Raw genomic sequence first — 12,077 nt, forward strand, 5'->3', positions numbered from 1 at the left:
TATCCAGTAAAAGGGTAGTTAAGCACCGGAACCGTCTGCCCAGGGAGTCGCACTTTCTGAAAGTGTTCAAGAAACGGCTGGACACGTCACTTAGTGTTGTGGTTTCGTTGCCGTGGTTGGTGTTCAGTCATAGGTTGGACTCGATGATCTTGGAGGTCTTTTCCAACCTAATTGATTCTATGATCATCTGAAGCACTAACAGCCCTCAGCATCACTAGAAGCAGGCACGAGATGATTTTGAAAAGCTGACATCATAGTGCCGGGATTGCTCCTGGATGGAGACCTGTCAAGGAGGTGGGTTCAATCGCTGCTTCTAGATAATTTCCAAGCCACCTTTTTAATCTGATACCAGATCTTGTCTTTTTGGATTGTTTAATATAACACAGAAGGGACACGTAACGCTGTTCAGAGAGAGGTGTGCGTACTTTATATCCTGGAAGGGGCCGTAAGTTTCCTCTCTCGATGCCCGCGGCTCTCCCTACTCGAGTATCCCTGGCCGCCGCCCCCCCAGGGGCCGAGTCCTCACGGGCCCTCCCGCGCCGCGGCCGCTCGCAGCCAATGGCGGCTCAACACACAAACGCGCCCGCGCGTGCCCGCAGCACGGACTGGCCGCCGCGGTCGCGCGGGCGCGGCTGGGCCGGGAGGGCGGTGCGGGGCCGTGAGGGGGCGGCCGTCAGGCGGGGGCGGCCGTCAGGCTGAGCCGGCCGTGCTGTGGCCGCCATGCGGTGGGTGCTGCTCAGGGCGCTGCGCCGCCGCTGGGCAGCCTACAAGTACCGCTTCGTGCCCTGGCTCGCCCTCAACCTCCGCCGTCAGGGCAGGTGAGGCGCGGGGGGAGCTCTCGGGCGCCAGCCCAGTCCCCGCTGCCCCTCCTCGGAAGAGACCGGGGCCGCCGCTCGGGTTTGTCACTGGATAGTGGTTCGGCCTTGGGGTATCCCTTGGCTGGCATGGAACTCTTATTTAGATTTTTTTTAAAATGGTATTTAACATTGAAACTAGATAGGTTGATTGTTGAGGTTTGGTTTTGGTTTTTTGTAAGGTGCGTTTGCCCAATTTTGAAAGGAAAACTAGTGTTTGAGTTTAAATGATTATGACATTGTTATAAGTAAGTAAACTAAAACAAGTAACTAAATTAAAGTCTCTCTCATCAGCATAACATTTATCCTCACCTCATTTGAAGTGTGATGAACTACTTGTATTTTTTTTTAATAAACTTCAATAATCATGTTTCATTTTTGGTGCATTTGTCACAGAGAGCTCAGGAGGGTTTAATCTACTTGACTTGCAGTAAATACACAGATGATGGTTCTGTAGTACAGCAGGCACTGGTTTGAACTAAACAATCCTTTTATTTCACCTTTAGATGTTTTTAGTGTTATAAACAGTTCTAATTAGAACAAACATGAAGAAAGTTAGGGGTTTTCTGAAACAACACTGCACCTAAGTTACTGCTGCTGCAAAATGGCTCTTTTCTCCTTATTTAGGAAAAAAATGTAATATTAATATCTTTTTAATTTTAAAATACTTTCTTTTCTTCACAGGACCGTCCGATATGTTCCTGAAAGCTCTCAGGACAAAATTATCTCTGATGAAGATGTCTTTGAAACACTACTGAAAATATTTAAAGCTCTGTTCCTAAATGATTTCAGTAGACAAGCGGATATTTTGGCCTTCCTTCCGAAAGTCAAATATCAGTATCTGGAATTACTGACTTGGGAGCAGAAGTGGTCAAAAGTAACTTCGTGTAACCATGGAAGTCAGCAGGTGTTTAGTCCTGAGGAAGTTCTGTTAAACACACTTGGATTCACTGTTGGTAGAGACCGGAGTTCCCTCGTGTCTGCTGGAACTGGAGTCTTTGTTACCAAAGGTTTTGTGCCAAAAGGGAGGGTTGTGTCAATGTATCCTGGTAATGGAATGTTCTTATTTTTGGTTTAGATATGATTTCTAACTGTTTAATTATGGATTGCCAAAGTTCATGCTTATTTTTATTTTATGGCATTTATTTCTGTTATTTCTTAACAAAATCACAAGTTATGGTGCATGAGAATATTTATAAACTGACTAGACTTGTTTTGGAAATAAGCAAAGCAATATTGGGAGGGATAATTTTATTAATTAAAAAACTTCAGTACTTAAACTCTGATTTTCCAGCTGTTACAAAAGCTGTTCCAGATTCTTTAAACACAAATGCATGGGAGAAATTTCAAGTAGCTGAACAGTACAATTTAATTCCTTGGGGTTTCCGTTTTGGTTCAGGATCTGAAAAATGAGGTTCTGAGACCTCCACACGAGTCAGTAGACAAAAGCATGAGTTTCTTCAGAGCACAAAAGTATAAATTGGAGAATGAAAATAAAGTGTTCATTTAGCAGAACTATTCCGTAAAGTATGTGTGGAAAAATCAGCACTCCTCTTTCCTTCTCCTCATTTCTTGGAACTGTATTTATGTACATTTCTTAGGAAGGTTTGTAAATCTATCGGTATGGCCCAGCTAGGAGCGCTCTGCTGACATGCTTTGAGTTTGTTTCTGTTTCATCTGTCAACAGAATCACTCCCTGCATGTGGTGTCTGGCTTGTGCCAGCACTGCGGGATCGGGAGCAGCCCGAGCCCTGGGCAGGGGAGCACAGGGGAGCTGTGCCAAGGCAGGAGTGTACAGCCATTACCATTGATTACTGGTGAACTGACCAGTTGTCAAGTAACAGTCACAGTGAGTGGTCCTGCTGCTTTGCCGGTCACTTAAATTTTAGACACATACTAAATGTGAGCCTAGGTTCATTCAAAGTCTCCTCTGGCAGCTCCTCTGGCATTAAAAGGGAATGGGTAGGTGAAATGCCTTTCATTTTCAAGGGAATGAAGGAAACTGGAGAGTGATGGGCTGGGTATGATACCCTGTGGACAGGGACCCTGCGTTTGTGAGCACAGCCTGCCCATGGCCTTTACCTGGCTCCTTGTGAGACTACAGTGAAGGACTTCTACTGAGGGGTGCTGAAGGTGTAGTGGGTGTGAGGGTGATGCAGGACAGCAATTCCATGAAAAACTGTGAGCCTGTCAGCTCTTACTTTTCTGTGCTTGCAAGTTGGGGCAGGTTAAATCCCCTCTGCAGATTTGGGAAGCGGTCTGCTGAAATAATTTCTTCTTGGTTTGTCATTTTCCATTTCCTGTACCAAGCAAAATCTCTGATGTAGGGTGGTGGAGGAGGTTGGTGTTTCAGATTCTTTGCTGTCTGCGTGTGCTTTTCAGAATCCTGACATGGTAGAAACAAAATAGCATAGTCTTTTCAGCTGTGTTTTCCTGAGCAAACATCACTTGACGTTCTCCTCTCTGAAGCTGATCAGTTGGCTTTAAGGCTTTATCTACCTGTCCCAAAGATACTGAAGTCAGGCCTTCTCTCTGATGATTTCCTACAATGGCTTCCCTCTTTGGAATACCTCAGCTCATTTAGTTATGTGAGTTTTTTTGCATCCCAGAAAGTTGCGTATAAAAGCCTTTAGGTTTACAAATGTCAATGTCACTAAGTGAGAAGGGACTTCTCTCCTATCCCCTCTCTCCTTTGAGTTTCTGTGTGAAGGGGACGGGATGATACCATAAGCCCATTCTAACAATTAACTTATTTTCTTCTGAAATAATAATATCTGTCTTGCAACAGGTACAGTATACAGAAAGCATGAGCCCATCTTTTTCCAGTCCCTTGGCAATCCCTTTATTTTTAGGTGCATTGATGGCATCCTTATTGATGGGAATGATAAAGGACTATCGAGATCAGTGTACAGGTAAGCAAAAGAAATGGAGGATTGTCACTCATCTGATTTAAAAGAGGGGTACTAATAGTCTCAGTTCCCTGTTGTCTTATCCTAAATTGAGTTTACATGATTGTCATCCACCTCTGTATATCTCATAATGCAAACAACACAAGGGTGAAGAGTTGCTGGTTGTGATCCTTTATTGTGTCTTTGTAACACCAGAGAGATGATTTTTGATGTACTGAGACTTTCTGGTAAAGAAATTAGTTTTAATAAGCAGAATGTAGCATAAAAGGATTTAAATGTTTCTGAGCTGTTACTCAAACCTGCCTAGTTTGGCCCATCAAATCCAACGCCCTGCTCCTGGCAGGACTGCCTAAAATCAAACCGTAGGACTGAGAGCATTGTTCCTTAAACTCCAACAGACTTGGTGCCATGACCACTCCCCAGGGGAGTCCAGTGACCAGCCATCCTCTTGGTGAAGAATCTTTTCCTAATGTCCAGTCTGAACTTTCCCTTACACAGCTAGCCTGGACTGCTTTAACTTACCTTAAAATATAATTTGTAGTAATTTGTGCTTAAATATGACATGAAAAGAAAATAGTAACTAGCAAAATTATCTAAAATAATACCTAGTTTGAATATTAATACCTACTAATACCAGATTTTAATTTTGGGAGTGAATTTGGGGCTAATACTGTAATGAGCCTTTGCATCTTTAGAGGTGAGTGAGATGAGTTTACACTTCTGTGACAGTAACATTTGATGTTGGTTTCTGGAAGAGTATGTGGTAGTTTTGTGCAGATTCTTTCACCAGAGTCTGAAAGACACCACACACCAGAGGGAGGTTTAAATACTCTTTTTAAAGTATCAAGGTGTTGATCTGCAGCAACTGTGGCCATTTCTACAGGAGGAAGTAAGAAAACTTATTAGGTGAAGAAGCAGTGATTCACACTGAGGCTGTTGGTCATTTCAGGTCTTGCAGAAGGAGAGATCAACTTGGCCCATTTCAGATGAGTGATGAGAGCTGGCTCACTGCTGCTCCGCAAAACCCACTGGCAGTGGGACAGTATGTCAACAACTGCTCACATGGTAAGTTTCCAGGTAAATTTTTGAGGCTTGAGTTTGTCTTTATAGATATAAATTACTTTGGAGGTAACACAGAGAGTAGGATACTGATCTTAGGGGACGGTAGTCCTGTTTAAAACAAGCACTTACAGGATAAAACGTTTCTGAGAGTTTTTATCACAGTTTGGTGTTGGAATCCTTCAGTGCAGCAATGCATCAAATACCCTTGTTCTTTTCTCACTAATTCCCCCAGTTTCCTTCCTGGTAGAATGAAAGGCACACACCCCACAACGTGAGATGGTTGGATAGGATATCTGGCAAAGGTCCACCGGGCTGAGACAGAACACAGAGTTTCAAATCAAGCTTCCCAGTCTGGTTCCAGCAGACTTCATGAGAAAACCAAATGCACAGTGACATATACAGTAAGATTCTATCACTGCTCATTTTGAACCATTTTTTTAGATTTCCTTATGTTTGTGCACAAAATCTATGAAACTGTTGGTATGATCTCACTGTTGGACCTGAAGAAGGGAACTATTTATTCTGTCTCCCTGTTGGTCTTAAGTAGTTCATGGGGATGGCTGTGATACATGGAAAGTTGAATTGATACCATACCTGCCATATCTAGCTTCTGATTGGCTTTCATAGCCTGCATTACACTAAAGATTCCCTGACTCCAAGTAGCATCCAGAAAAGTTGCTGGAGTAGCAAACCAAGTATGGACTGGCACAGACTGTCCCATGAAACTGTTTCTTCCAAGTCCAATGTCCATGAAGTAGATTTCCCTCTTTCTGCTGGACAGATTGAGATTTCCTCCCTGGCTGTATTTCTGACATATTTTGACTCTAGAAAAAATTTTTTTCAATATTTTTTTTAACAGTAAAAGCAAACATTGTGTATTAACAACATTAGCAGTGCTGTAAGCTATCTCTGGTGCTAAGCAAGTTGTGCCTCCTCATATAGAGGTTGATAATCAAGTCAAGCTCCTGTAGTTGATTGTGTAAATTCAAAGTAGGACTTCAGGGGAGTGCAGTAGCTCCCAGCAGAGGAGCAGTTTTCAGTCCTGATGAAGCATCTGGTATTTTTGTATCAGTACATTTGATGTTTTTACAGATCTTTAAGCACTATCTAATATTTCCTTTGTATTATAGAGACTTTTTTTTTTTTCTTATTTCTAGAAAAAGCAGCAAACGTATGTTATCAAGAGTTTGATGTGCCGGAACATTTTCCAGTAGAGCTGAAACAGTACCTTCCAAACATCGTCTACAACCACGATATAGAGAGGTTGGCAGCAAATGAAAGAGCTCATGGATTTGTATGATACAAGCATACTGCATGTGCAAAAAAAGACAGACACAGCTGAAAAATAATATACAGCATGAAGATGAGTTACACAAAAATGTGCAACTATGTGGAGAGTTAGCTCTTTGAATAGACTAAGTTTAGTTCCAAGACTGTTTGTTCCTTTTTCCACATCTTCTCAAATGAGTTCAGCGTGAAGACACGGTTTTACAAGCGGTGATTGGGTTGCACTGTAGGGCAATTCTTCTGAATCCCATGAAGCACTGGTTATATTTTGCTTGTATTACAGTATTGGAGGTTTTCGGTATGTATTTCAAATGTAGTTAGTGATCTTTAACCATTCAAAGCCCTTCTGAGGTAATTCAGGTTTAGACTTCTTACTGTCCTGGTTCTCCGTGTCTTCTGCTTATGTAACAAATAAGCTGAATTTGCAAAAAGAAACCTAAAATTATATTGAGACAGTGAAGTACTATGTAGTATTAAGGCATGTGACTTTTAGTTATAGTACACAATTACAACATCCTCATTATGATGTGGAAATTCACCTTTTTTTGGAAATTAAAACACTTGGAAACCTTTTTCAGATAATCCTCTTCATTTCAAGGATGAATGAGGATTTTAGAGCAGATCATGTGAACTTTAAATGTAATTCTGGAGCTATTTTAAAACTCTGAAATTGGAGAAAGTTATGGTGCATATTGGCAAATTGGCTTTTCTGATTAAACTTAGACTTCGTTGAGGCAAGGTTTAAGATGCCCTTGTAACCTGCAGATAATTAAGTAAATGCTAATAAAATAACCAGTAGGACTGATTTCTGATGAAGCATGGATGCTGTACTTGAAGTGTGAAAGCACAGTGAGGAGAGATAGGCTATTGGACCTTTTCAGGAAGGGGGAATTTTGCTCTCTTCCTTGTAATCTGTGGAAGAAAGTATGGTCTTTCAGTCTTTATTTCTCCCAGTGTACAACCACTAGACAAAAGATCATATCTGCTTCCAGCTGCTTGGTTTGATACTGATATATACAATGCTGGCAGCATATGTAATCTGGTTTCTAAATCTTTTTCTGTCTTGTAAAAGAGTTCTTAGGACTTTTTTACCTTTTGTTTGGTATGTTTCAAAATGGCCTCACACTAAATTTTTAGTAGTCAGACTGTTTGGGTTGATGCTGTTTTTCTGGTTGATCAGCATCAGAAGCATGTGCTCTCCTTCCTACAATAGATGCTTTAGGGCATGGTCATTTACTGAAAGGAAGTTGGGGGCGGTGGGTTCCTAAATATATCTGTAAGAAAAATGCCAGCCCCTGATTTCAGCTTGGAGTTTATGGAGAAGTCACCCATCACTGTAGATTGAAGCAGATCTCTGATGCAGTTCAGTGCTGTCTTCCTGGGTATTGGTGGGCTCAGAGTAGCTTTAGCCGAGTATCGCCTGTGGGCAGGTGTGTCTAGAGGAATGGTTTCTGCTCCATGAACTTTGACATAACTTCTCCTGTCTGAGTAAGTCTTGACTAATTCTTTTCAATTCTGAATAACTGTATGAGTGAAAACATTATTTGCATACCTACATAGGCTGTGCTTTTTTGGTAATTGTATTTGTTTTGTTTATATTTGTCTGTATTTCAGTGTTGGTTTTCCATGGTCCCTGCCCTGCATTATGCCTATTACTCCCAAAACTAACCTAGACAAAGCCATTGTTTTATCTTCTTGAAATGAAGAATTAAAAAAAAAATCAAAAGGAAATATAATTGTTCACTTTCACATGTTTTCTTATCCTTTTTTTACAGCCACCTGAGGTGTGTAGTTCTTGTCACTCTCAGAGACATCAAGCAAGGAGAAGAACTTTTTTCAAATTACTACACTGTTGTCAGATGAATTAATTGATTCAAGACTGAGGAAATCTGTGTCAATAAAATATGTACTATGTCTGTACTTCAAGCTTCATCATCATTTTTACTCAAGGGAAGGGCTGTAGCCTCTGCCATTTGGAGAGCAAACTGAAGGCTTGAATTTCTCTGAAAACAGTCCACATTCAATGAACAGGTGAAGGTTTACCCATTTACATCATTAGGTTCTCAGCTGTCTGCTGTTGTTCTGCTTATTGGTGTTCAGCTGTCCATATGGTAGCTTATAAAATTAAAACCCAAGTTCTGGATATGTCGTTAAATCTACTCAATTGCACAGTTGTCTGTAACCGGGACTCAGGACATAACTTGTAAAAATAACTTCCCTCATAGTTCACAGTACTTACTAGTTCTGGTTCTCATGTTCTTGGAGCTGACCCCTTTGGTATCAGCTTCCTTTTAAAAAGTATTCCAATGCTGCGAGTTGGCCTCTGGATGACAGTGCACCATGCAGGCACAGCTGAGGGGCCCACCAGCATGGTTCCAAAATGGGCTTCATGTTAGGACATCTTAGCCACTGGCTTCAGTCCTGCCTGTCCTGGGCTAGGAGGAAGGGCAGTGTGTGTCTTGAAGCCTTGTCCAATCTTAACTTCAGTGATTCACTGAAAGTTTCCTGGCATGTGGCAACTTTCATAGCTTTTATTCTCAAAGACAGAGAGCATCATGTTGCAGTGTAGCTGGAGGAAACAATGCCAACCAAGTGTGCTATTTTTTTAATGAGTGGCTGGTATAAACTGATCCAGGTATTCCTACGTTAATTCTTGCTGCTGTCTGCAAACTGCAGTCAGAAAGATCATCCCAGTATACTTACTGCAAAAGTCCAAGCAAGCCTCCCAGTGACTTCGTGGTTGGCATAAGCTCATGAGAAAGGAGCTGGGAAATGGTGTGCTGTAAGGAATTAGGAGTGGCTGGGGCAGCCAGGGTGCCCTTGCTTGGCTGCTGAAGCACCTGGTCTCCTTTTCAGAATGCAAAGCTTTTGGTGTCTGTGTTACTTGGTCCGTTTCCAAGCCTGAACCTTGTCTTTCAGATTCATTTTGAAGTCCTTTTCTGCCAGAGCAGGCTGGCTATTTCAGCAGGATTTAAATAGCAGAGCTCTGAGGTAGTAGCATCTGGCTCTGCATGGGTTGTGCAAGTTTTATGGTGATGCTTTAGATGACTTCCAGTGACAGTCCTTATGTCTTCACTGTGTGGTAACAGATCAGATAGTGATCTACTGAAGAGGATGCTCCTCCTCCATGACTCTGAGGACCCCTTCTCTCCTAAGTTGACCCTTCTCTTTAGCTCTCTACAGGCCTGTCAGCCTGACCTCAGTGCCTGGCAAGGTTATGGAGCAGATCATACTAAGTGCAAACACACAACACCTACAGGATGGACAAGGGATCAGACCCAACCAGCACAGGTTTAGGAAGGGCAGGTCCTGTCTGACCAACCTGATCTCCTTTTATGAGCAGGTGACCCGCCTGGTAGATGAGGGGAAGGCTGTGGATGTGGTCTGTCTGGACTTCAGCAAAGCCTTTGACACCATCTCCCACAGCATTCTCCTGGAAAAGCTGTCAGCCTGTGGCTTGGACAGGGGCACTCTGTGCTGGGTTAGGAACTGGCTGGAGGGCCGGGCCCAGAGAGTGGTGGTGAACAGGGCTGCATCCAGTTGGCAGCCGGTCACTAGTGGTGTCCCCCAGGGATCAGTGTTGGGCCCAGTTCTGTTTAATATCTTCATTGATGATCTGGATGAGGGGAGCAAGTGCACCATTAGCAAATTTGCAGATGACACTAAGTTGGGGGGAGTGTTGATCTGCTGGAAGGCAGGAGGGTTCTGCAGAGGGACCTGGATAGGTTGGAGAGATGGGCTGATTCCAACAGGATGAGGTTCAACAAGGCCAAGTGCTGGATCCTGCACTTTGGCCACAACAACCCCATGCAGAGCTACAGGCTGGGCACAGAGTGGCTGGAGAGCAGCCAGGCAGAGAGGAAGCTGGGAGTTTGGATTGACAGGAAGCTGAACATGAGCCAGCAGTGTGCCCAGGTGGCCAAGAAGGCCAATGGCATCCTGGCCTGTGTCAGGAACAGTGTGGCCAGCAGGACCAGGGAAGTGATTCTTGCCCTGTACTCAGCGCTGGTGAGGCCACACCTGGAGTACTGTGTCCAGTTCTGGGCCCCTCAGTTCAGGAAGGATATTGAGGTGCTGGAGCAGGTCCAGAGAGGAGCAACAAGGCTGGTGAAGGGACTGGAGCACAGGTCCTATGAGGAGAGGCTGAGGGAGCTGGGGTTGTTTAGCCTGGAGAAGAGGAGGCTCAGGGGAGACCTCATCGCTCTCTACAACTCCCTGAAAGGAGGTTGTAGCCAAATGGGGTTTGGCCTCTTCTCCCAGGCAACCAGCAGTAAAACAAGAGGGCATGGCCTTAAGCTCTTCAGGGAAGATTTAGGTTGATATTAGGAAGAAATTCTTTACGGAGAGAGGAATCAGACATTGGAATGGGCTGCCCAGGGAGGTGATGGATTCTCCGTCCCTGGAGGTGTTTAAGATGAGACTGGATGTGGCACTTAGTGCCATGGTCTAGTAACCATGGTGGTGTTGGATCAAGGGTTGGACTTGATGATCCCAGAGGTCTTTTCCAACCCAGATGATTCTATGATTCTGTGATTCTCTCTGGGAGGAGATTATTGAGCACTTTATGATCTGTAGAGAAGGCTGGATGTTGGAGTACCTGCAGCATTCCTTAAATTGGGGTTTATGGGTAAGTGGGCATCATGAAAACCATCTTCATTGAGTTTTCCCTGTTCTGTTGCCAGCTCTTCTTCGTCGCAGGAACATCTCTCTGCATCTTTGAGCCTGGCTCCACGCCATCTCGCTGCTGCTGGCTATCTTTCTGGCTTTCAGCCATCGCTGGCTCTGTTCAGCTCTGCAAATAGCTGTCTCCTCCCTCCTCCACAGAGGAGGGGAAGAAGGTCCATTCAGAGTCCCCCTCGATCACCAGCCTCAAGGGGGACTTCACTCAGCTACTCAGCTGCTCCAGGCCCCCCAACCAGGGGCTGGAGGGGAGGGCCTGCTGGCCCTCCCTCCTTGTGGCTTCACAACATGGCTACAACATTTTCAACTTCCTTCTCTTCCGGCCTGTGCCATATGTTGATTTTTACAGTAGTGAAATGTAGCTTCTGACTGGCCCTGGCACATCAGGAACACCACCCCCCGGGGTTAACCACTTTCTAACTCCAGGGGGAAAACACTTTTTATCCTAGGACGCAAAGACATCTGGGCCACCGTTCCAGGTAGGTCTGGCTACTGTGTTTCATCTGACTCTCAAATCCCCCTCTAACCTCTGGATAGAGGAGCAACCTGCCACGGTGGGGAGGACTAGTCTTGGCATGCCAGGAAACACATTGTTTTGCAGGCTGAGAGAGATGCCGTCATGTCGGGCTATAGGTTACTTCAGCTGTCTCATTATACGCTTGTTAATATACACTTTTAATTGCCCAACTTAAACATATACTCCTGACAATTTTGAAACTTAGGTTTACAATCTGTTTATTGAGAAAGATTTGCTTTCCTGCTCTTGCTGTCTCCTGGATGTGAATGTTGCTTGTTAGTGCAGGACCACAATGCTGAAGTGCAATGCTCTTCTGTCACAAACAGGGTGCCTGGGAATGGCATCTTCCTGCTGAGGTACTAAAACCTGACAGCCTGCTTCAGGGACTGCTCATACATAGGGGAAAGCACCACCTGGCCTGCAACTGGCAGCAGCACTTGATTTCTAAAGCCAAAGCGTGACAGGAGGAGGAGCTGTACTTCTGAGCAAGAAGCAGCACAATGTGGTGACTGAGTGGGAGCAAGGAAAATGGAACAGTAGAAGTAATGGTTACACGTACATCACAGTGTAAGGAGCTGCAGTTCCTAGGCAACTTCTGTGGCACTCTGGAAGGAGAACAGGAAAGGCGTGAGTTTGTGTAAATGCTGCTGCTGCTCATTCATCCCTCTTCTCTTGCTCTTAAAGCCACCATTTCTTCCTGGCTCATCAGACCCTACCATGAGTTGATCTGACCTGATAAACATGGCAACGACACCACCACAAACCCCA

The 12,077-nt window shown here is 44.2% G+C and overlaps 1 protein-coding gene across 1 annotated transcript; it reads left to right on the forward strand.

Moving 5' to 3' along the window:
* Positions 1 to 650: 650 nt before the first annotated feature.
* On the forward strand, positions 651 to 8,032 carry SETD9 (SET domain containing 9). The gene is made up of 6 exons (XM_032676313.1): positions 651 to 818; positions 1,539 to 1,903; positions 3,643 to 3,766; positions 4,713 to 4,828; positions 5,983 to 6,088; positions 7,888 to 8,032. Exons 1-6 carry the CDS (start codon positions 721 to 723, stop codon positions 7,973 to 7,975), a joined length of 897 nt encoding a protein of 298 aa, XP_032532204.1. The 5' UTR covers positions 651 to 720; the 3' UTR covers positions 7,976 to 8,032.
* The last annotated feature ends 4,045 nt before the right edge of the window (positions 8,033 to 12,077 follow it).

The sequence above is a fragment of the Chiroxiphia lanceolata genome, chromosome Z, assembly GCF_009829145.1.
Source record: "Chiroxiphia lanceolata isolate bChiLan1 chromosome Z, bChiLan1.pri, whole genome shotgun sequence".
Taxonomy (NCBI): Eukaryota; Metazoa; Chordata; class Aves; order Passeriformes; family Pipridae; genus Chiroxiphia; species Chiroxiphia lanceolata.

Coding starts and splice junctions, on each gene's coding strand:
- SETD9 (XM_032676313.1), top strand. CDS start 721: ATGCGGTGGGTGCTGCTCAGGGCGCTGCGCCGCCGCTGGGCAGCCTAC. Junction 1,904..3,642: donor GGTTGTGTCAATGTATCCTG/GTAATGGAATGT, acceptor GTCTTGCAACAG/GTACAGTATACAGAAAGCAT. Junction 4,829..5,982: donor TGTCAACAACTGCTCACATG/GTAAGTTTCCAG, acceptor TCTTATTTCTAG/AAAAAGCAGCAAACGTATGT.